The sequence below is a fragment of the Stegostoma tigrinum genome, chromosome 9 (assembly GCF_030684315.1).
Source record: "Stegostoma tigrinum isolate sSteTig4 chromosome 9, sSteTig4.hap1, whole genome shotgun sequence".
NCBI lineage: Eukaryota > Metazoa > Chordata > Chondrichthyes > Orectolobiformes > Stegostomatidae > Stegostoma > Stegostoma tigrinum.
In genome coordinates, this window is record NC_081362.1 from 30,305,519 (window position 1) to 30,331,678 (window position 26,160).

Below are 26,160 nucleotides of genomic sequence, written 5' to 3' on the forward strand. Positions count from 1 at the left end.
GTCCTTCATTAACCTTTTACTATTTATGGCAGATTTTGTCTTTAAGAAGAAAAAAAACTTCATATTCAAACTTGAAATGAAGCTGATGTTTCTCAAGCATGAGGAGTTTAAATGAAACACAGAAACATTGTTGCTTGGCGATAGATTTGTGTAAGTTCACAATATCCGAGAAAGTAAATTTATTTACCATTGCAGATCAATTACACAGCAATGCAAGTTTAAATATATGGAGTTACATTGTTACATTATGTAACCACTTATATGAAGCAAAGAAGATAAAAGTAAACAAAAGTGTGTTTTACGTTTTCAGGTTTGTTTACCATTTTAGGACTTGTGATAGTAACAAGTGCTACAGTGACACTCTGTGTGATTTTCAATCTTCAGATTTCCCATTAATGTCACCTAAAAATATTAAGAAATACAAGTGTGTCAGAATAGCATACAATGTACAAGCATATTTCCTTACTGATCTTCATTCATGTTCATCAACAAATGGTTGTCACTTTCACTGAAGTTAGTTCCACCGCAATGCTCCCCTCCGAGCATCATACTCAAGTAGTAATCATTCACCACATGAGCCTTGGCAATGGGTCCTAGCTGGTTTTTTTTGATTGTAAGAATAGGTTCTGGCAAGTTACTCAACCATAAGTAATATCCAGTCCAAACATTTTTCTATTCTCAAGTAGCATCTATGTAAATTTTTAGCAGGGCTCACAAATCATCAATCAGGGATAGGAACCTTGAAAACCTCTACCTCCCATCCCTGTCGTAGAACGCTGAAGCAATTAATATCTTGTCTGTCATAACTGTTACTTATTACAGACTGTGGATCTTTATGGCCTGTGAAGTTCAATTATTCCCTGCATAAACTATTTGAACTATCAGAAAAGCTTCACAAACATGGCCCTATGATGGACAATTATTCTTTATAAACACCATAGATGATTATTACACATGGGTATTCAACAATAAAGGAAGTAAATATGATGTTAACTAGGCCTCAGCTGAAGTATTGTGTGCAGTTACCAAACCATAAGAAGGATATGGATCTGGCAGCATCTGTGGAGGCAAAAACAAAGTTGAGGTTTTGAATCCAGTGTGACTCTCCTTCAGAACTGAAAGAAATTGGAATTTATTGTTTATATTTTTGGCAGAGGTGAGGGAGAGGGAAAGGGAACAGATGAAATAGAGATGTAATGAAAAAGCAAAGGGGTTGTCAATAATGGTGAAAGAGAAAACAAATGTAAATAAAGGTGTGAAAGGATCCTCTCTGAGAGCCAAGTAAACAAGACAGAAACAAGACAAATGTTAAACGAAAAGTGGAGGATGGTGTATATTGATGGAAAGTTGAAATGGCAAGGGCTGACAGAAAGTCAAAATGGTGGGTGTGATTTAAAGGGACAGCAAACTGCAAAAGAATTGCAAGGAGGTGGTGAATGTTGAGGAGAAGGAGATTGATAAGGGGTGGTGGATGGTGTAGGAGTGCAGTTGCTGAGGCTAGCATATCAGAAGGCCTGCCTCTTAATTGGGATATTGCTCCAGATCAATCGGTGAATGAATTTTTAAATTTTTTGACTAGGCCAGCATTTGTTGCCCATACTAGTTGCCCTTGAAAAACTGTTAGTGATGCCTTCCTGAATCACTCCAGTCCAAGACATTGGAAAATATGGTAAACAAAATGACAGAACCATAATTTCAAAGCAGAATGTCAAAGGATCTTTTAGAATTACTGTAATACATCCTGTATAAGGTACACCCAGCTGTCATTGTGCATCAGTGCTGAAGGAAATGAATGTGTAAGATTACAGGTGAGGTGCCAATCAATTGAGCTGCTTTGTCCTGGATGGCATCAAGCAGCTTCAGTATTAGTGGAGCTGCACCCATCCAATCGAGTGGAGAGTGGAGAGTATTCCATAATACTCCTGACTTATGCTTTGTAGAGGGTGGATAGGCACTAGGGAGACAAGGGAAGAGTTACTTTTAACAGAATCCCTATCCTCTGACCTGATCTTGTAGCCACATTATTAATTTGGTTGGTCCAATTTAGTCTGGGTAATGATAATGTCCAGGATGTTGACAGTCTGAACCTCATTGATCGTAAATGCAATTGAAAGTCAAGAGGCAATGGTTAAATGCTATCTTGTTGGAGTTGGTCATTGCCTGCCATTTGTGTGGTGTGAATGTTACTTGCCACTTATCAGCCTAAGTCTGGATATAGTCTGGCCTTGCAGCATTTGGATATTGATTGCTTCATTCTAAGGAGTCGTGAATGGCACTGAATATTATGCAATCAGTGAACATCTCAATTCCTGATCTCACGATTGAGGAAGGTCATTGATAGAGGAGCTAAAGACAGTTGGACTAAGACTATACCCTGAGAAACTCCTGTAGGTGATGGATGACATGACTGACCTCCAATGACCACGGTCAGCATCCTATGTGCCAGGTATGACTCTAAATAGCACAGTTTTCCCATGGAGCTCCAGTATAACTGGAGTCAATGCCTTACTTGATCAAATCCTTGATATTAAGCATAGTCACTCTCACTACATTTCAGGAGCTCATGCTTGGACCAAATCTGCAAGAAGATCAGGAATTGAGTGACCCTGGCATAATCTAACCTGTAGGTCAGTGAAAAGGTTATTCCTTTGTAAGTGCCTGTCAATAGCACTGTTGACAACATTTACATTATTTTGCTGATGAACGAGAGTAGACTGATAGGACAGTAATTAGCTGGGTTGGGTGTATCCATCTTTTTGTGCATAGGATACATCTGGGCAATTTTGGCTGAATTTGGATATTAAATACTTCAGCTTTGCATTTTAAATGATGTATTGGGTTCCCTTATCATTGATGTTTTAAGTACACATCATGCTGTTAGGTTGCAAGTTCCTGGATTCACAGACAAACACATGAGCAGTGGTGGGTCATTCAGCCCTCAAGCTTGCTCTGTTATTCAATAGGATCATGTCTGACCTGATTACTCTACATTTCTATTTAGCCCAAATAACCTTTTACTCCCTTGCTTATCAAAAAATCTTTTTTCTTAGAATTTCAAAGTTTTTGCCTCTAATATCTTCTCAGGAAGAAAGTTTCAAAGCCTCACCATTGAGAAAATATTTCTCTTTCACTATCTTAAATGGGTGATCCCTTCTATTTAATGTAAAGACCATGCCATCTTACTTAAGGAAAAACTATTTTCCAAAGATTGCTGAAGGTTTGCTGCATTCTTTTAAAAGCAAGTAACCTGATACTCATTGTAGATATTGTGTACACAGCTATTTGATCAAGCAGTCATAGAAGTCTAATTTGCAGATAAGCAGGCTTATACAAATGGAGCTTTGGCTGGCAACAAGTGAAGACTGATTAGTCTCTGAACTAGTGACCAGTTATCAATAATACACCTAATCTACACACATCTGAACACTATTGGTAAGTTAGCATGTCCAATCCAACTAATTTGGAAATCTTTGGACTGTGGGAGGAAGCCAGAGCACCCAGCAGAAACTCATGCAGACAAGGGGAGAATATGCAAACTCCATATGATGGTCATGCAAGGCTAAAAATCAAATCAAGATCTCTGGCACTGTAAGGCAGTAGTGCTGACTACTCAACCACATTGCCACCTTAAGACTAGGCTGCAGGATGGTCGGTTATAAATTTAGAGAACAGATAGGCAACTCCAACTCCTCAATTTTCCCTAACTGATTAGCAACTACATTATTTCAATGGTAGGGGTTAATACAATAAGTGAAAGCATTCAGTGTAGACTGTATGGATAGAAGTGAAGAACAGTAAAGGAACTAAAATGGTAATTGGTGTTGTTGTATACAGACCCCATGGCAGCACCTTTGAAGTACTGTACCATTTAAATGCAGAACATAGAACAGCACATACTTCTTGGTGACTACTTAAATTGGTTGTCTCTAGTTATGTCCTTCAAAACAAGAAGGAACATTTGTATCCATGTTTTAGAGTTTTAAATTATAAAGCAGATGAAATCTTTAACTCAATTAAAACTCTAAATTATAAAATTTTATTGAACTCAGACAACCTGGAGAAATGAAACCCAGTATATCAATCTTTTCCTGGTATTAATCCCCATACATCTCCCATCTCACCCTTGGAAATCTGAAACATCTCCACTACCTCTATCAGAGATAATAAGAACTGCAAATGTGCAGATGCTGGAATCAAAGATAACACATTGTGAAGCTGAAAGAACACAGCAGGCCAGGCAGCATCAGAGGAGCAGGCAAGTTGACATTTTGGGTTGGGACTACCTAGCTCCACCTTGTAATTATTGAGGTAGTGGAGAGGGATAATGTTTGTAGTATGACGACTAGAACTGCACGAGAGATCCAAACCAAAGTTTGATTGAAGTTTAGCATAAGGCCTGGTTTTCACAACTGATGTCTTTGATATCCTTGTTCTTCCACCACACCCCCAACCCCAGACCTGTGCCTTCAAATAACAATGGGATCTCCCTATTCTATCAAAACAAAAAACTTCTGCACATTTGTCAGTTATTTGCTCATTCTTTATTATTCTCAAGATATTCCTCTAAGTTCTTTCTCCCCATATGCATAATTCAGCTTTGTCTGAAAATTTACAAATTGTGTATTAGATTTCAAAATTGAAAATGTTATTGTAATCTGTAAACAGTGGCCCCAGTACTGATATTAGACAGACATCACTTCCCACCTTTTGCTTCTGAATAATTACAGTTTACAGACTCTGGGTAATACAAGATGGAGGTCAAGAAAAAATGGTGGCTGTAGGACCTGCTCCTTTGAGACATTTTCAGTATTGGAGCGGATTCTCGAATTCCAGAAGCAGTAATTACTGCCGTATAAGCTATTGCATTGTTTGGGAACTTGAGATTAAACCAATGGCATTTTAAAAAAGGAGGAAATGAGACAAAGTAGGGGCCATGTGGGAGGTGAAACAAGTGGAGAGTAAATCTGCACAGCTGTGAGAGATCAGGCAGTGAACCTGCACAGCCAGATACCTCCACTAAAGTATCTCTGGACATTGGAAAAGTAAGAGTAAAATGAACAAATAGTGGAATTCATAGCTGACCTTGTGAAACCTTTGTGGGGAAGCTCACAGGAGGGGGAACAGCTAGGTGGCTAATTTTAAAAGTGTAACCTCACTGGTTTTATTTGGAAATCTACAATACTGAATAGTGTTTTTTTACTGAGATCTGTCTCTTTAAAAACTTTAAAAATACAAAACATAGGTGCTAAGTTTGCCTGGAGTTTTAAGAAGAGTAAGACTGGGCTAGCTTCTGGCTCTGTAGATTGTTAAAGTGCAAAGATGGCTTTTAGTAGAGTGATGTGCTCTTCCTGTCAAATCTGGGTGATTAGGGAGAATTCCCATTACTGATGCATTTAGCTGCAGGAGGCGTGTTTGGTGCAAATCATACCAGATCACATGGATTGGTTAGAGCAGCAGTTACACAATGAGCAATTTACAGGAGCTAGGGGCTGTGATGTATGGGATTTGCAGGAAGGTAGAAAAACCACAGACAGTCAGGTGGATGGATTACCTCCAGGAAATGTAGGGGAAGTAAGCAGGTAGTGCAAGAGATTCTTGTCGCTATCTGCATCTCAAACAATTATGCTGTTTCAGAAAATGTAATGGGCGATGGACTCTTGGGAGCACTGACAGCCAGGTTTCCAGTACCGAGACTGGCTTGAATGTAATGAGGATACTTCAGGTTCCAAAGTGATCAATTGTGACAGGGGACTCTAGTCAAATGGACAGATGTTTCTGCAGCTAACAACTAAATATAAGAATGGCGTGTTGCCTCCCTGATACCAGGATCAAGGATATCTCAGAGGGTGCAAATATTCTCAAAGGGGAGAAGAACCAACAGGAAGTCATTGTATACATGGGAACTAATGACATAGCAAGAGGAAAGGATAAGATTCCTAAGAGAGAATATAGGAAGTTAGGAAGAAACTTAAGTAGGTTTGAGGTTAATGATATCTGGGTTACTCCCAGTGTTACAAGAATGTGTGGCTAAGGAGCTGGTGCAGGGGAGGAGGATTCACTTTTTGGATCATTGGAATCTCTTCTGGGGTAGATGTGACTTGCATAAGAACATTGCATTGCACCTGGATTGCAAGGGGACAAATACACTGATGGGGAGAATTGCTAGAGAGGATTTAAACTGGAATGCAGGGAGTGGGTGGAACCCGTGGAGATAGTGAGAAAGGGAATCAGTCTGCAACAGGTGCAGTTAGGTTAAGGAGCAAATCAAACAGTCAGGGCAGGAGCGAACAGCAGAGGATGAGATAGGACTGATTAATTAAACTGCATTTATTTCAATGCAATTGGTCTAACAGGTACAGCAGATGGACTCAGGGCATGGTTGGGAACATGGGGCTGGGATATCAGTGATTACTGAGATGTGGCTCAGAGATGGACAGGACTAGCAGCTTAATGTTACAGGGTATAGATGCTATAGGAAGGATGGGGGGGGGGGGGTGCAAGAGAGGATGTGAAGTGGCATTTTTGATTAAGGATAACACTACAGCTGTACTTAGGGGAGGATGTTCCTGGCAGTATGTCAAGGAAGGCTTCGAGTTGAACTGAGAAATATGACAATGATGACCATCATACTGGGGTTGTACTATATTGCTCCCAATAGTCATCAGGAAATTCAATATCATATTTGTAAGGGGATCTTAGTGATCTATCATTCTTACGGAGTGATGATGATAGGGGATTTTAACTTTCTAGGCATAGACTGGGACTGCCGTGCGGATGCGGATGTATCTAGTAGAGATGGAACAAATCTTGACCTACTCTTGGGAAGTAAGGCAAGGCTGGTGACTGAGGTATCAGTGGGGGAGCACTTTGAGACTAGTGATAATAATTCTATTAGCTTGAAAATAATGATGGAAAAATATCTAGAAGTTGAAGTTCTAAACTGGAGGAAGGCCAATTTGGATGGAATTAGGCAAGAACTTTAAAGAAGTTGATCGGGGCAGATAAAAGAATGGCTGGAAAATGGGCCTTCAGCAATGAGATAACAAGAATTCAGAGACAATATGCTCCCTTTAGAGTGGAAGGCAAGGTTGGTAGTTGTAGGGAATGCTGGATGCCAAGAGAAATGAAGGCTCTGGTCAAGAAAAAGAAGAGAGCATATGTCAGGTACAGACAGTAGGGATTGAGTAAATCCTTAGAAAAGTAAAAGGCAGCTGACGTGTACCTAAAAGGGAAACCAGATGGACAAAAGGGGACTTGAGATAGCTTCGGCAAATGGTGTTAACGAGAATCCAAAGGGATTCTACAAATACATTTAAGGACAAAAGAATAACTAGGGAAAGAAAAAGGCACCTTAAAGAGCAGCAAGGCTGCCTACGTGTGGAACTGCAGGAGATGGGGAGATACTAAACAAGTATTTTGCATCAGTGTTTAGTGTGAAGGAGGATATGGAAGCTGGAGAACTTGGGGAAATAAATAGCAACATCCTGAAAAATATTCACACTACAAAAGAGAAGACACTGGATGTCTTAAAAAGCATAAAAGTGGATAAATCCCTGGGACCTCATGTGTATCTTAGAACACTGCAGGAAGCTAGGGAAGTGAATGCTGGGCCCCTTGCTGAGATATTGTATCATTGATAGCCACAGGTGAGGTGCTGGAAGGTTGGAGATCAGCTAGCATAGTGCCACTATTTAAGAAAGGGGTTAAGGAAAAGCCAAAGGAACTGTAGACTGGTGAGCCTGACATCAATGGTGGGCAAGTTCTTGGAGGGGATCCTGAGGGACAGAATTTACATGTATTTAGAAAGGCAATTCTAAATTAGGGATAGTGTATATGGCTTTGTGTGACAAATCGTGTCCCGCTAAAGTGATTGAGTTTTTTGAAAAATTAATGCAAGAGGATTGATGAAGGCACAGTAGTGGATGTGACTCATATGGACTTCAGTAAGGTTCCTCGTATTAGACTGGCTAGCAAAGTTAGATCACATGGAATACAGGGAGAACTAGCCATTTGGCAACAGAATTGCAGAGATGGGCTGAGAGGTGGCAGATGGAGTTCAACCTGGATAAATGCGAGGTGATGCATTTTGGAAGGTCGAATTTGAAAGCTGAGTACAGGATTAAGGATAGGATTCTTGGCAGCGTGGAGGAACAGAGGGATCTTGGTGTGCAGATACATAGATCCCTTAAAAAATGGCCACCCAAGTGGACAGAGTTGTTAAGAAAGCATATGGTGTTTTGGCTTTCATTAACAGGGGGATTGAGTTTAAGAGTCGTGAGATCTTGTTGCAGCTCTATAAAACTTTGGTTAGACCGCACTTGGAATACTGCATCCAGTTCTGGGCGCCCTATTATAGGAAAGATGTGGATGCTTTGGAGAGGGTTCAGAGGAGGTTTACCAGGATGCTGCCTGGACTGGAGGGCTTATCTTATGAAGAGAGGTTGACTGAGCTCGGTCTCTTTTCATTGGAGAAAAGGAGGAGGAGAGGGGACCTAATTGAGGTATACAAGATAATGAGAGGCATAGATAGAGTTGATAGCCAGAGACTATTTCCCAGGGCAGAAATGGCTAGCACGAGGGGTCATAGTTTTAAGCTGTTTGGAGGAAAGTATAGAGGGGATGTCAGAGGCAGGTTCTTTACGCAGAGAGTTGTGGGAGCATGGAATGCGTTGCCAGCAGCAGTTGTGGAAGCAAGGTCATTGGGGTCATTTAAGAGACTGCTGGACATGTATATGGTCACAGAAATTTGAGGGTGCATACATGAGGATCAATGGTCGGCACAACATTGTGGGCTGAAGGGCCTGTTCTGTGCTGTACTGTTCTATGTTCTATGTTCTATGTTCTAATTGGCTTCAAGGTAGAAGACAGAGGGTGGTGGAATAGTGTTGTTTTACAGACTGGAGGCCTGTGACTAGTAGTGTGCCAGAAGAATCAGTGCTGGCTGCACTGCTTTTTGTCATTTATACAAATGATTTGTAAGTGAACATGAGGTTAGTAAGTTCAGATGACACCAAAATTGGAGGTGTAGTGGACAGTAAAGAAGGTTCTCAGTACAACAGGACCTTGATCAAATGGGCCGAGAGGCCGAGGAGTGGCAGATGGAGTTTAATTTAGATAAATGTGAGGTGCTGCATTTCCAAAAGGCAAACCAGGGCAGGAATTAGGGTGGCATGGTGGCTCAGTGGCTAGCACTGCTACCTTGGTTCAATTCTATTCTCCAGTGACCATGCGTCAAATGTGCTGCCAGCAGTGGTAGTGGAGTCAGATACATTAGAGACATTTAAGCGACTCTTGGATGGGCACATAGACAATAGTAAAATGTAGGGTAGTTTGATTTGTGTAGGATAATAGGTCAGCACAACATTGTGGGCCAAAGGGCCTGTACTGTGCTGTTCTATGTTGTATGATTTGAACCTGGGTCTGCAAAACATTGTGGGTCTCTGGATTAACAGTCCAGTGATAATACCATTAGGCCATCACCACCTACTTATTGAAAGGTATTAGAATTCAACATCTAAAAGTTCGAGAGGAGTTCTTCAACCAGTTTTGAGACTGTCCATATCTTGTATGCTACATTTCATTGTCAAGTTCATTTAACTTAAAAAAGGTATTCCTCAGGAACTTTCAATGCTTTCCTACAGCTTGTAGCATAGCCAGATGTTTAGTTAGTAGCATTTAAATATGCATTAGTGCAAGTAGGATCCATGACATTATCTGTTTCATACTTCCATTTGCTAAGGATCCATACCAGGAGCAGATTGTGGCAAAACTCCCTCACATGCAATTTCTTTAGTGTATCACTTGATTAGGTGGAAGATTAGAATACACTTTCACTTGCATCAAAAAATTCAGTTCTTATAATGAGATTTTTCTACCTTATGCAAATGTCTTACCCTGGAAAATAATTTAGCAACACAGCATGTTGCTTCTGAAGTGATATTCTTTGGAACCAGCATTGTTTTCTTGGACCGTGTTGGTGTTGGATAAGCACGGGAGAAACAACAGCCTTTACACTGGAAGATAGGTACCCCTGTTCTTGAGAAACGTGTATTCTCCTTCAATCTACAGTCTGGGCATCCTTCAGAGAAGGAGATAGAGAACAAAATAGTATTCTTCCACATATTGCATATGCAACAAGCTATATAAAAGGCAAAGGCACTTTTTTTCTTAAAATGTATGCTTCATTGAGAATACAGACATCCATTATTTATTGAAACAACCAAGTCCTGTTTGATTGACAGCTTCAGCTATTGATCTCTACTGTAAGATTGATACTTTTATTGCCTTACACTAAAAAAAGTGTTTTTTAAAAACACCATGGAAAATTATTTATAATTTTCTTTAAACTTTATATACACAGCAACCTATCACCATAGAAGAGCCAGTCTTGAGGCTGCAAGATACATCAATCAGGTTATTTCAGGGCATACTTTGAAGTAGTGAACTGAATGGCCATTGGGCTGTTTAAGGAAGCATAGCCTATTATAAGGTAATAAAGGGCCATTGACATTGAAGGAACTATGGCATAGATGGGTCATGGTGGAAGTGTGAGTGGTGAGATCTTGGTTTTTTTTTTAAACTAAATGTAATGAAGTTCCACAGCTTTCTTTCGGAAAGACTGCCTCTATTCTGGCAGATCCTGTGGCAGCTCTAAACTTTTCCTGGGATCGGTGGACGAATTAGAATTAGCAAACATCCCCACAGTGGGAATCCTATCCTTGCAGGGACTTTTTTCCAGGATAATTTTGCACAGCCATATTTCCCTGGCTCCCATTACTCAGTTACAGTTGAAGATTCAGGCCAAATCTATCAAAAGGAGTACATATAATGCATCATGCTAAGTATCCTGTCATACTAATGTCAAATTAGACATTATGCATAAGTATGCCCTCTGGCTCAATGTGAACATTGCAACAGGAGATTTGCTAAGTGTGGCTGGATTCCCATTTTAAAGCTGAGAATTGGTCGAGATTCATTGTTTTGAGATTTTGCCTTTTGGTTTCACTTGCCTTAACAGTGACAGGATTTATCAGCATTGATATTCTTTTAGGAATAGAAGAACAGGAATAGATCATTCAGCCTATTGAGCTTGCTCTGCCATTCAATTTGATCACAGCTGATCGTCTACCCTCATGGCAATTTTCCAAAGTATCGCCTTATCCCTTGCTAAGGCTGAAATACATTTATGTCTGTCTTGAATATCTTCAAATACAGAGCTTCGACAGCTCTCTGGCATAGAGAATTCCAAAGATTCAACGTCCGAGTGAAGAAATTTCTCCAGATCTGTCTTAATTCTGAAAATACGACCCCTGGTTTCAGACTCAGCAGCCAGGTGAAATATTTTATCTACAGCTAACCTGTCAATCAGTAAAAATTTTTGTAAGTTTAAATAAGGCCACTCTTCATCCTTGAAAACCCGAACAAGCACACAGACAGTCACCTCAAATTCTAAATCCCACCATCCCACAGATCAATCTGGTGAAAATGTGTTGTACTCCTTCGATAAATTTCTATCCTTAGAAAAGGTAACCAAAAACTATACACGATAGCCCAGATGCAGTCTCACCATGGGTCTACACAAGTGCAGCAAAAACTTATACTTAACTTACATTCTCTTGTGTTGAAGGCCAATGTTTGCCTTCATTATTTGCTGCATCTGAGTGCTAACTGTAAGTAACTTATGATAAGGACGCTTAGGTCCTTTAGGACAATAGCACCAATAAACCTTTCACTATTTAAGATATATTCTTCTTTTCTGGATTTTAAACCAAGTGAATAACTTCACTCTTATTCACATAATATTCCATTTTCTAACCTATTCACAGCCTGAATTTTCCTTGTGTCCTCCTCAACTTAGATTCTCACTCACTTGGAGACAATAAGGACTGAAGATGCTGAAGCCAGGTCAATAGCTGTGAGGCTGGAAAAACACATCAGTCAGATAGTCAGATACCACCCGAAGGTTGCAGGAACAGCAACTCATATTCCGCCTGGGAACCCTGCAGCCATATGGTATCAATGTGGACTTCACCAGTTTCAAAATCTCCCCTTCCCCTACTGCACCCCTAAACCAGCCCAGTTCGTCCCCTCCCCCCACTGCACCACACAACCAGCCCAGCTCTTCCCCCCCACCCACTGCATCCCAAAACCAGTCCAACTTGTCTCTGCCTCCCTAACCGGTTCTTCCTCTCACCCATCCCTTCCTCCCACCCCAAGCCGCACCCCCATCTACCTACTAACCTCATCCCACCTTCTTGACCTGTCCGTCTTCCCTGGACTGACCTATCCCCTCCCTACCTCCTCACCTATACTCTCTCCACCTATCTTCTTCACTCTCCATCTTCGGTCCGCCTCCCCCTCTCTCCCTATTTATTCCAGTTCCCTCTCCCCATCCCCCTCTCTGATGAAGGGTCCAGGCCCGAAACGTCAGCTTTTGTGCTCCTGAGATGCTGCTTGGCCTGCTGTGTTCATCCAGCCTCACATTTTATTATCTTGGAATTCTCCAGCATCTGCAGTTCCCATTCTCTCTCAGTCAGATAGCATCCGTGGTGCAGGAAAGTCAATGTTTCAGGCAGGACAGGGGAAGGAGAGGAGAGTCCAGAAGTAAATAGGAGGGGGGGTGGGGGCCAGGGCAATGGTAGGTGAGATTGTGATAGGTAGACATAGGTAGGGGATTATTGTGATTGGTCAGTGGGAAGGATGGAGCAGATAGGTGAGTAGGTAGGTGGATAGGTTAGGTCAGGGAGGAGTGGAGAGGGCAGGGCTGGTTATGGGATATGACTGGGGTTGGAGGGATTTTGAAGCCGAAGTCAATATTAAAGATCATTGGGCTGTAAGATCAAGGTAAATATCAGGTGTTGTTCCTCTAGTTTACACTTAGCCTCACTCTGACAGTGCTGGAGGCAAGGATTAACATGTTGCCAGGGGAGTGAGAATTAAAATGGATGACTCCCTCTTCAGCTCTACTCTCCTCACTAACTTCTTCACCACACCTGGTATCTTTTTCCTGCAACCACAAAAAGTGCAACACCTACCCCTACACCTCCCCTCTCACCTCTGTCCAAGGCCCCAGACAATCATTCCAGATCCACCTGCCTTTCATCTAACCTCATTTACTGTGTCTGTTGCTCCCAATGTGATCTCCTCTATATCAGGGGAGCCAGTTGCAGACTTGGGGGCTGGTTTGCAGAGTATCTATGCTGTGTGCATCAACCAACTTGACCCCCCAGTTGTCATCCATTTTAGTTCCCCCTCCCACATGTCCATCCTTGTCCTCCTCTACTGTTAGAGGGAAGCCAAACTGGAGAACAACACCTGATATTTCACCTCGAACTTACAGCCCAATGGCCTTAATATTAATTTCACTAGCCTCAAAATCCCTCCACCCCAGCCTTATCCCATGTCAAGCCCTGCTCCTCCTCCTTGAATTCCTGATCTGACTTAACATGTTGATCTTCCTACTCACCAATTCATTCCACTTTCCCACTGACCAATCATAATAACTCCTACCCCTACTTACCCATCACCATCCCACCTACTCTTTCCCCCAGCCCCACCCTCCTCCCTCTATTTATTTTAGGGCCCCCTCTTCCTCCCTAGTCCTGAAGAAGGGTTTTGGCCCAAAACATTGACGTTCCTGCTCCTCAGATGCTGTCTGACCTGATGTGCTTTTCCAGTTTCACATCTATTGATCTTACATTCTTACCCAGCTTGGTACCTTCAACAAATTTAGAAATATTGGGCAGAATCTTTAGGGCCTAAGTGATGTGGGTATTGCCAAAATGTGAACCAGTATTAGACAAGGAGTCTACTAAGTCCCATATCAACCCAAGCTCATCTTGCACCATATTTTGTGCTTTTTAGAAGCAGCATGGTGAGATTCTCACTGGGCAGGGATGAGATGCCAGTTGGAGACTAATGCTTGCTAAACACCCTGTTAATGCCACAATGCCCTACCAAACTCACTAATTGAGCTAGATGTCATGAAAATCAAAGAAACTAGATGGATACCTGCAGGATTCAACTCACTTTGTTTCAAAGAGCATGCTTGCTGCATTCATGTCTTGCCTTACTATATCTCAGAAGTGAATGAAACAAAGCAGAGGCACTTGTAAAAAGGGGGATAAGGATGGTGATTGGTGGAAAACACAAGAATGAAAGAGGTGAATACATGTACAAATTGTTTCATTGCCCCCTTGCTAGACATGCAGAGTGAAGGAGCCTAATGGACAAATACTGCTCAAAGTTGATATGCTACATGTCAAGGATGCTTGCAAATTGAACTTGGTTATCTCAACACTATTGAAGTTAACAGCAATAATATCACAAAAGACCACAATTTCAGTACAAGTGCCATGGATTGAATGCACACTGAGGTTTGGCATTTAGAGTCAACAAGTCAGATCTACTGTACAGAAAAAGATTCTTCAGCCAATCACATCTAGGTCAATCAAAAATAACCAATTAACTAATCTAATTCCACATTCTAGCACTTGCTTGGGATGATACTTTAATATGGGTCCAGGCTGGTGTTGGTTTCCCACTGTAGGCATACCCTTTTCAGTGACATGTGGTGATCACAGACAGCACTGTATCTTCAACAGGTTGCTGCACATTAAGACAGACAAATGCTGTCTTATCGACATCCAGTGTACCTCAGCAGCTCAGAGGATTCCTCATCTGCAACCTACAACATCTGACTCTTTTGCTCCCTCTGTGTCCAATTTAACTCCCCCCCCCCCCACTAACAATGATGGGATTTTCTGTTGGAGGCATATTAACTATAGAGAAAATAAAAATGAAAAAACTGCAGATGCTGTAAATCAGGAACAAAAACAAAGTTGCAGGAAAATCGCAGGTCTGGCAGCACCTGTGAAGGGAAAAACAGAGTTAAAGTTTCGGATCCAGTAAGCTTCCTCAGAGCTGGTGGTGGCTTGCAAAATGCCAGTTTATATGCAGAAAATAGGGAAGAGGGATGGGGTAGGGAGTAAACAATAAGATACAGCCTAAAGAGAGAAGAGCAGACAAAGTTGATAACAATCAGGCTGGGAGGGTGAATAGTTGTTAATGGGGACTATTAGTGACTAATAACAGGTTGTGTGAGATGGCAGGCTATGTGGTAATTAAGCCTGGTGTGTAGGGTGGGGTCTGGGACAAGGGAGAGTTTAGGCCCTATAATTATTGAAGTTGATATTGAGACTGGGTGGGGGTGGATGCTGCAGGGTCCCCAAGCAAACAATGAGGTGTTGTTCTTCCAGCTTGTGTTGAGCTTCGCTAGAACACTGTAGCAAGCCAGAGACAGATGTTGGCCAGGGAACAGGGTGGTACATTAAAGTGGCAGGCAATGGGTAGCTCAGGGTCATTTTCCCCAAGCAGAATGTAGATGCTCTGAAGCAATCACCCAGTCTATGCTTCGTTTCCCAAATGTAGAGGAGACCACATTGTGAGCAGCCAATGCAATAGGCTAGATTCTGGGAAGTGCAGGTAGAGTGTTGCTTCACCTGGAAGGTATGTTTGGGCCCTTGGATACTAGGGAGGAGGTAAATGGGCAGGTGTTGCACATTCGCTAGTTATGGGGGAAGGTACCTTTGGGCTGTAGGAGGGTGTTGGGGGGTGAAAGAAGTGTGGACCAAGGTGTCCCAGAGGGAATGGTCCCTGCAGTAGGTGGACAAGAGAGGAGAGGGGAATTTGTGTCTGGTGGTTGCATCTTGCTGGAGGTGGCAGAAATGGCATCTGATGATCGCTGTGGGAGTCAGTGGGTTTGTTGTCAATTAGTGGTCAGTCTGTCCCCAGAAATGGAAACATAAGTGTTGAAACATTTAAAGGAGGAGTTGAGCAAGGAAAGTGTTTTTGCACAGATCATGGTGGATACCTGGAACATGCTGCTGGGGAGCTGGTAGAATCAGATGTCAGTAAATTTTAAAAGGCATTTAGATGAACACATGAACAGGCAAGGAAGAGGGATATGGACCGTGTACATGCAGGTAGGATTAGTTTAGAATGTCACAGTTGGCACACACGTTGGGCCGAAGAGCCTGTTCCTGTGCTGTACCATTCTATAATGATGCAAAGTATTGGTTTAATGCTATCAATGCCTCAGCAGAGACTTAGTGAAACATCATACGGATTTCTTGAAAATCCAGTTCTGCTCCTTTGACAGCAAGGGACATGCCTTCAAGTATTGGCCAGATAAAGTGTGTTGCATCATCCTGACATGTTCAGCCTGGCAAAATTGGAGCAGGCAATAAAGTGATATGCTGGATGCAGAGCAACTGAGAAAACACTTCACTATTTCGGTACATATGATAATAAAATCAAAAATAAACAAAAGGGACTAATCATCTGAGGGAGATGGTGACACTGGGAATGAAGAGCCTGACAGTGTCCATGACAGAGCTCAGCTACCACTGGCTCTACAAGCCTGACAGTATCTCATTGACATCTGGTTTCAAGATAGACAGCTTGGTGTAGCACACAATCGCTAACTATAAAATGATCTTTGGTCATGAAGAAATCTCGTTGTTACTATGGGGGCAAAGTTGACTTTTGTTGGGTGATAATGGGAACTGCAGATGCTGGAGAATCCAAGATAACAAAGTGTGGAGCTGGATGAACACAGCAAGCCAAGCAGCATCTCAGGAGCACAAAAGCTGATGTTTTGGGCCTAGACCCTTGAGACGGGGTTGGGGAGAGGTTCTGAAATAAATGGGGGGGGGGAGGGGGGAAGGTGGACTGAAGATGGAGAGAAAACAAGATAGGAGGGTATAGGTGTGGAGGTAGGGAGGGGGATAGGTCAATCCAGGGAAGATGGACAGGTCAAGGAGGCAGGTAGGAAATGGAGGTGCAGCTTGAGGTGGGAGGAAGGGATGGGCGCAGGGAAGAACAGGTTAGGGAAGCAGAGACAGGCTGAGCTGGTTTTGGAATACAGTGGAGGGAGGGGAAGAATTGGGCTGGTTTTGGGATGCAGTAAGGGAAGGGGAGATTTTGAAGCTTGTGAAGTCCACATTGATACCATTGAGCTGCAGGGTTCCCAAGCAGAATAAGAGTTGCTGTTCCTGCAACCTTTGGGTGGCATCATTGTGGCACTGCAGGAGGCCCATGATGGACATGTCATCTGAGGAATGGGAGGGGGGAGTTGAAATGGTTTGCAACTGGGAGGTGCAGTTGTTTGTTGTGAACTGAGCAGAGGTATTCTGCAAAGTGGTCCCCAAGACTCTGCTTGGTTTCCCCAATGTAGAGGAAGCCACACCAGGTGCAATGGATACAATATACCACATTGGCAGATGAACATCTGTTTGATATGGAAGGTCATCCTGGGGCCTGGGATGGGGGTGAGGGCAAGTGTACACTTCCTGCGGTGGCAGGGGAAGGTGCTGGGTGTGGTGAGTTTGGAGGGGAGTGTGGAGTGGACAAGGGAGTTGCAGAGAGAGTGGTCTCTCCGGAAGGCAGAGAAGGGTGGGGATGGAAAAATGGCTTGGGTGGTGGGGTCGGATTGTAGATGGTGGAAGTGTTGGAGGATGCTGCGTTGTATCTGGAGGTTGGTGGGGTGTACGTGAGGATGAGGGGGATCCTCTGGGGGTGGTTGTAGCAGGGGCGGGGTGTGAGCATGTGTTGCGGGAAATGCAGGAAACACGGTCAAGGGCGTTCTTGACCACTGCAGGGGGAAGTTGCGGTCCTGGAAGAACATGGACATCTGGGATGTGCAGGAGTGGAATGCCTCATCCTGGGACCAGATGCGGCGGAGGCGGAGGAATTGGGAATAGGGGATGGAATTTTTGCAGGAGGTTGGGTGGGAGGTGGTGTATTTTAGGTAGCTGTGGGCTTGAGATGGACATCAGTTTCTACCTGGTTACCCGAGATGGAGGACATCAGTTTGAGATAATGGGAACTGATGCTGGAGAATCCAAGATAATAAAGTGTGAAGCTGGATGAACACAGCAGGCCAAGCAGCATCTCAGGAGCACAAAAGCTGACGTTTCGTGACATCAGTTTCTAGCTGGTTACCCGGTGTGGCTTCCTCTACATTGGGGAAACCAAGCGGAGGCTTGGGGACCGCTTTGCAGAACACCTCCGCTTGGTTCGCAATAAACAACTGCACCTCCCAGTCACGAACCATTTCAACTCCCCTTCCCATTCCTCAGACGACATGTCCATCAAGTGCCTCCTGCAGTGCCACAATAGTGCCACCCGAAGGTCACAGGAACAGCAATTCATATTCCACTTGGAAACCCTGCAGCCCAGTGGTATCAACGTGGACTTCACAAGTTTCAAAATCTCCCCTTCCCCTACTGCATCCCAAAGCCAGCCTAGCCTGTCTCTGCTTCCCCAACCTGTTCTTCCTCTCACCCCAAGCCACACCACTTCCTACCTACCACCTCATCCCACCTCCTTGACCTGTGTCTTCCCTGGACTGACCTATCCCCTCCCTACCTATACTCTCCTCTACCTATCTTTTCTCTCCATTTTCAGTCTGCCTCCCCCTCTCCCTATTTATTCCAGTTCCCTCTCCCCATCCCCCTCTGAAGGGTCTAAGCCCAAAACGTCAGCTTTTGTGCTCCTGAGATGCTACTTGGCCTGCTGTGTTCATGCAGCTCCACACTTTGTTATCTTGACTTTTGTTGGCTTTGTTTGAGTTCCCTTTTCTATAAAGAAATGCTTATACTTCTATTTATTCAGTTGTTTGCCCATATGTGATATTCCTCTACTGGAGAATTACAAGATCCAGATCTACAGTGGGCATTAGTGTCGCAGTGATTTAGAGAGGTTGTTCAGATGGAATGTAGCTAAGGCAGGTAAAGTGTGTAGATTGGTGGTTAGAGTGACTAAGATGAGAGAATGGGGTTGAATGTGAGGAAGCATTAATGATGCAAACTAAGTACTACAGACAGTGTGGCTTATACCTACTGTCATTATGCTGTCAATGAGATGCAACATCATATTGCCAATACTTGCTTGGTTGCACAGCAGTCTTTCAAAGTTGGCACACTCACAAAGAATTGTAAACTTGCTGTGTATATCTTTAGATTGGCAAGTTGTTCCATGAAAGGTGCATGGCAAAATAAGGTGGAGGTTGGACATGGGAAATGCCACAGGAGCATAGTAGGTACTTAATGAGCAAGCTTGATAAGATATTTCAAGAAAACATGCTTGGCCTTATGGTGAAAAATGTTCTAAACCACAACACAATTCAAAATTAGAAACAAAAAGACTCTGCCCAGAATAGGTCCCTCCACTTCCAAATCAACTGTATAAATTGTGAAAAGCAGTGGACCTGGCACTGACCTTTGCAGTATCCCTCAACTGCCTGGGATGCTGAAATGATCCAAAACTCCTCTGCTTTCTGTCTGTTAAACAGTTCTCAATTCATGTAACTATATTTTCCCAAACCCATGTGGTCTAGTTTTATTTACTCACCTTCTGCATGGATCTCAAAATCCTTCTGAAAATCCACATAGACCACATCCATGATTTTCTTTTATCAGTGCTCCAAGCATATCCCTAAAACACCAACAGGTTTGTCAACAAGACTTCCCCTTCCTAAATCCATTTTCAATTGGTCAATTCTTTTCTAAATGTCCAGTTATTTCATCCTCCCTTGTAATACATTCTAACAATTTCTTCACAACTACCATCAAACTGACAAATCCATGGTTCTCCTTCCCCTTTCTTCTTAAATAGTGGAGTTACATTTTAACTTTCCAGACCACAGAAACTTGCCCAGAATCTCCACAATTTTGAAAGACAGACATTCACCAATGCATCGATCATCTCTTGCCATCTCCTTTAATACTCAGATTGCAGTTTAATGATCCAGTGGACGGGTCAACAATCGTGTTGACTTTTCACATAATGCCTCTTTACTAATATTAATGTCTTATTGTTTCTCAATTTCACAAGTCCATTTGTTGCCCAGCATTTCTAGGAAAATTTCAGTATGCTTTTTTTCGCTTATCTATTTCTTTTCACAGACATAAAGGAGTTTGCAAAGTCCACTTTTTTGTTCCTTGCGAGCTTGTATTCTTTTTCATATAGTTTTTTTGACCCTCTTTTGCTGGGTTTGAAATCCCTACATGATACTTCCTTTGATGTGGATAATTTTAGATTAGATCATCTAAAAAAATTTAATGCATTCTTTACTTTATTCTGTTAATGACAGTTGGTTTACCATGTGTCTTACATGAATGTATATCTGTTATAAACTGAAATATTTCTTTAAATATTAGCCATTCCCTATCCACTATCAAGTCTTCCAAACCTTTTTCCCCAATCCACCAGTCAACTTGACCCTCTTATCTTCAGTTTTCCTTCTTCAGATCTAAAATCTTTGTTTCAGAATAAATTATATCTTATTCAAATTTTATACAGACTGCCATCATTATGATCACAATTTCTCAAAGGCTCCTTTACAAGTTTATTGGTTGGCTATTTCTCATTACACAATGCTAAATCTAAAATAACCCCAAACTGCACCATATCATTTCTTCAAGAATGATTTAATCTCAATCACATGCTAGTCATGTCAGTGGAATATTCACCTGGTGCTGCAGCCTCCATTTCAGAGAAAGATTGCACACTCTGCTCTGCCATGAATAGGACAACTAAAACCAGTCCTCCACACTTCATGTAACGAGGCATTCTGCACACAGGCTGAGAAAAAAAGACAACCATTAAGCATAATTACTACTGTTGTTACATGTTCAAATCAATCTAACATATTGAGCCATTTATGTTTAAGAGACCATCTATACAGCTGCCTTTGCCACAACCCTTCCTTCCTCTTGACCACCTACATTTTCACTGTTAACCCTGAACACAACTTGCTTCAGTTTAACAACAGCCACCCAAAAGATTCAGACTTCAACTCCTCAACTTGAGAAAGGAGAACCTGTTCCAGACATTCAGCACTGTGGAAAAAGTGCCCCTCTGGATTCTTTTGAATCTTACCTTTCAAAAAGGGAGAAAGTCTCAATCTGGCAAGCAACCATAACAAGAGACCTCAGACTTGTACTGTGCTCCTCTTGTGATGTAAGAAATAGGGGATGTATCTAGTGTCCATGGCAGTCATGTGTATCCAACTGCAACTACTGGATAATAGCTTTTTGGAGCAGGACCTGTGGGTGGACTCACTGTGGAATATCTGTGATACTGAAAATGTCAGTTAGCAATTTTAGTGAGGTGGTGAAACCATTGGTAAGGATTACATGGGCAGAAAGGAAGTGTGTGACCATCAGACAAAGTAACAGGCTTGGGAAGAAAGTGTGGCGTCCTTGTGGTCGTCCCCCCTACCCCTTCTCAAATGGATAGTGGTTTGAAAACATAAGGAGGGATGGCCTTTCAGAGGAAAGTCACATCAGCCTAGTTTATGGCATCTTGGTGGCTCTGCTTCACTGAAGTGGAAAATGAGTGGCTATAATGACAGGGGATTCAATAGTAAAGGATACAGACAAGTGTCTGTGGTTGCAGATGTGAAATCAGGATGGCATGTTGCCCCCTGCTGTTAGAGTCAAGGATGTCATGGAGAGGCTGCAGGGCATTCTGGCACAAGAAGTTGTATAGCCAGTGGGTGTGGTACAAATGGTGCCAACAACGTGGGTCAGCAAAGGGATAAGGATCTGAAAGCTGAATATAGAAAGTTAGGAGCTAAATTAAAATGCAGGACCTCAAATGTAATAACTCCAGGATTACTCCAGTGCTAGCAAGAGCAGGAATAAGATCCCATGAATGCTTGGCTGGAGAGAAATAATGTACTGGGATAGGTTTACATTTTTGAGGCATTAGGATTTTCTAGGGAAGGTGGGACCTACACAAGCATTGCACCTGGGCAGAAATGGGACAAGTAGGTTGAGGGGTATTTTGTTAGTTCTGTTGGTGAGGTTTTAAACTAGAATGGTAAGGGAATAGAAACCAAAATGCAGGCTTAGATGGGTCAGTTTCAGATCAGGAAAGTTAGCAATGTAGTCAGCAACTAGGAAAGACAAGTTATTTTAAAAATGCCTAGTGAAAGAAATGGACTGAGTTGCATTGTTTGCATTTCAATGCAAGCAGTATTACAAACTAAACTAATGGGCTAAGAGCACAGAAACAAATGGCAGCATGATATCATTGCTATAATGGAAACCTGACTAAAGGAGGGGAAAATTAGCAACTCATTATCCCTACATTTGGGCTTTCAGGCAAGATAGCATGGGTGACAAACAGGAGTTTAGCATTAATGGTTAAAAAGTCAATTACAATTGAGAAGGGATGATATACTACATGAGTTAATGAATGAGGCTTTGTGTGTTGAGTTTAGAGATAAAAGGGTCATTCACACTACTAGGCATCTACCTCAAGCACACATGCACACCAAATAGCGAGGGAGATGGCAGAACATGTATTTAGACAAATTTCAGCCTGGAATGAGGGGGCATCAATAAATAGGAGCCTTTCAAACAATATAGGTGGCATTGAAGGTGAATTTCATGTACTGTGTCCATGAAAAAAAAATTAAGCTACGTGACAAGCCCAACCAGAGAAGACAGAATTCTGGATTATGTTTTGGGAACTGTAATTGGGAAAGTAGGTAAATTACAGCATGTGACCACATCAGGGATAATGGCCACAATTTGGTTGGATTTAGTCTTATGGAAAAGGACAGAAATCAGGACTAAAAGCTTTTAACTGGGGAACAGTAATTTTTTACAAAACTGAAGTGACTTGGCTGAGGTGGACTGGACAGGACGACTAAAGGATATAACACTGGTATTCCAGAGGGAGGCACAAAATTGAGATTCTTGGGTCACACAGCAGACATGTCACCTCCCAAAACAAGAATGCTGCTGCCAAATCTAGGCCTCCATGGCTGTCTAGAAAAATACAGGGGAAGATTTAACAGAAAGAACTTATGATAGTCACACATCTCAACACTACAGACAGCTTAGAGTATAGAAAGTACAGGGCTCAAGTGGAAAAAACAAAATCAGAAATCTTGCTAAATTTTAGCAAGCAAGATGAAGGAAAACCCAAAGATGTTTTACTAGTGTATAAAGAGCAAAAAAACAGTTTAAGGGAAAAGATGGGACCTGTCAAACGAAGAAGGGAACTTCTTGAAGATGCAGAGGATATGGGAAGAATTTTAAATGTATTTGTCTTTGTAATCAGGAAAGGGATGATGTGGATGTAGTAATCCAAGACAGGCAGTGTGAAATATTGGACAAAATAAATGAAACAGAAAGTGTTAGGAATTGAAATCCTCGAAAGTAGGTGTTGCCAGGGCAGGTTAGATTGTTTCCCTAGGATGTTAGGATATAGAACACAACTGTACAGCACAGGAAGTGGCATTTTGCCCACAACATTGTGTGGAACTTGATGCCAAATGAAACTGATCCCTTCTTTCTGACCTTGTTCTATATCACTCCATTCCTTGCATATTCATGTATTTATCTAAAAGTCCCTTAAACACCCCTATTGTATCTGCACCCACCAACACCTCTGGCAGCGTGTTCCACACTCCTACCACTGTGCATATATAAACTTGCCCCTCACGTTTCCTTTGAACCCTCCTCTGCCCCCCCCCCCCCCCCACCCCCGCCGCCGCCCCACATTAATTGCATGTCCCCCAGTTTTAGACATTTCAACTCTAGGAAAAAGATGCTGACTGCCAACTAAGTATGTCATAATTATATAGACTTGCATCAAATCTCTCCTCAACCTCCAGAGAAAACACCACAAGTTTTTTTCTAGCCTTTCTTTATATACCCTCTAATCCAGGGACCATCCTGCCAAACCTCTTTGGCACCCTCTCCAAAGCCTCCACATCTCTTCTGTAATGTGGGAGCCAGATTTGAACGCAGTATTCTAAGTGTGGTCTTTATAAAGCTGCAACATGACATCCTGACTCTTGTACTCAATTACCTGACCAGTAAATGCATGCATGCATGACATACACCTTCTTTACCACATTACTTCAGTGGTCGCTTCGAGGGTAACAGCTCCTCCCAATTAACACTCCCTGGCTCTTGCCCAAAACAGATGTAATTTGTCTTCCCCCAGTTTAGAAACATGCCACAAGGTCCTAACTTATTCCTATTCAAAGCTATCTTAAAACTAAAGAGGTATGATCACTGTTTCCAAAATGCCATCCCGCTGAAAGATCAGTCACCTGGCCAAGTTCATTAGCCAGTATAAGGTTCAGTACAGTTCCTTCTCTAGATGGACTATCCACTTATTGTTTCAAGAAAGCACTTAAATTCTGCCCCATCTAAACCTCTTGCTTCATGGCAGGCCCTGTCAATACTGGGGAAACTAAAGTCACCCACTATGACAACTGTTTCTATTGCATCATTCCATAATCTGCCTACACACTTGTTCCTCAATGGCTCAGGGCCTGATGATCCTTTCAAAGTGACTGTACCCATCTTATTTTTGATCTCTACCTATATTACCTGAGTGGATAAGCTCTCCGGTATGTCCTCTCCGAATTCAGATGTAACATCCTGTCTGATTAGTAAGCAACTCTTCCACTTCTCTTACCTCTGGCTTGTCTAAAACAACAAAACCTTGGAAAGTTGAGCAGCCAGTCCTGGCCCTCTCTCAACCAAGTGTCTAATGGCCACAACATAGTCCCATGTACTGATTCAGGCCTTAAACTAATCTGCCTTACCCTTATTACTCCTTATGTTGAAGGCATATGGACAAACTAGCAAATACTCTGACATTTATTTCTCAATCCTCATTGGACACAGGTGAGGTGTCAAAAGACTGCAGGAAGACCAATGTGGTTCAATTATTTTAAAAATGGTACCAAGGAAATGCCAAACAATTATATGCCAGTTCATCTTTCTTTGGTGGGCAAATTGTTGGAATCAATCCTGAGGTCAGATACTGTAATTTAGAGAGGCATGGGCAAACTGGGGATAGTCAGTGAGACTTTAAGGGAAGGTCATACCTTACAACTTTGAGCCTCCTTGTCAATTCTTTAAATACCTGAATGAGGGTAGTGCAGTGGATGTTGTCTCTTAATTTCTGGTGAAATTTGTTGAGGGATTTGGACCCACACACTTGACAGAAAGAAGTGATATTAACATTGTGATACTTTAACATGAAATAAAATTAGCTTACCAAGGGTAAGATCTGGGGCAGCACAGTGGCTCAATGGTTAGCACTGCTTCCTCACAGCAGCAGGAACCCAGGTTCAATCTAGCCACTGGCAAATGTCAGTTTGGAGTTTGCACATAGTCATCATGTCTGTACAGGTTTCCTCCAGGTGCTGCAGTTTCCTCCCACAGACCAAGAATGTGCAGGTTAGATGGACTGGCCATGGGAAATGTAGGGTTACATAGAAAGGGTACAGGGTGGGGGGGGGGGGGGGTCAATCTTTAGAGGATTGTTGTGGATTCAATGGGCCAAATGGCCTGCTTCCACACTGTCAGGATTCTATGATTCTAAAGAAATAAACTATAAGCTGAACTATCATGCACAACTCACCATTGTTCTGTAATTTGATGGCAACCTGATGCAGCCAGTTATGATGCTTTGCTGGTCTGTCTAGCTTTGCTGCTATCCACTTTTATAAACTGTCACAGCTGGATCTCACTGTATTTATACCAATAGTTGCTTGTTATATGCACCTGTAGCCGATACATTGGATTAAGCACAGCATAAACATGGGCTCGACTGACGCAATTAGCCTCTCAGCCAAATCCTGATCAAGAACCAATTTGGTGGATGAGCCATTTAACAACTGCTCAATTTCCCCAACTCCCATATTTTAAGGGCTTAAAGTATCTTAAGTTACCAATAACTCCAGACGATTTCAGTCACTGTGACACTGAAAACAACCAGAGGATTATGATAAATCTGCATTCAGACATTATCAAATTTGAAAAACAACTTTTGAAATGACTAAAATATTAACCTGAAAGTAAATATTAAAGGGAGGATAACAACCAGTACCCCTGCTTCAAGATATGAATCATTAGATGCAGGCTTGCCACCATCATTTTTACAAAAATTTGGTTCCATTACAACCATGTTGGTAGTCACAGACATCTATCAAAAGCAAGACCAGGTGTTTTGACCCATATGCGCTTAGGTTTTCCCTGCATGAGCCACCTAACATCATTCTAGTTATCTACTCTATCCTTTGGTACAGCCAAAGTATAAGGGCTCAGTAGTTGGCAT

General features: G+C 42.3%; 1 protein-coding gene across 2 annotated transcripts in view; it reads right to left on the bottom strand.

Annotated features, from left to right (window-relative positions):
• Nucleotides 1-292: 292 nt before the first annotated feature.
• cga (glycoprotein hormones, alpha polypeptide) overlaps nucleotides 293-26,160 on the bottom strand; it is a 65,483-nt gene continuing 39,615 nt past the window's right edge. For both annotated transcript variants that reach the window (XM_059648820.1, XM_059648821.1), the window contains exons 3-5: nucleotides 20,535-20,646; nucleotides 9,894-10,078; nucleotides 293-402 (exon numbers count right to left, since the gene is read on the bottom strand). In XM_059648820.1, coding sequence (XP_059504803.1) covers nucleotides 325-402; nucleotides 9,894-10,078; nucleotides 20,535-20,646 — 375 coding nt within the window. In that variant the 3' untranslated portion in view covers nucleotides 293-324. The remainder of the gene's footprint in view (nucleotides 403-9,893; nucleotides 10,079-20,534; nucleotides 20,647-26,160) is intronic.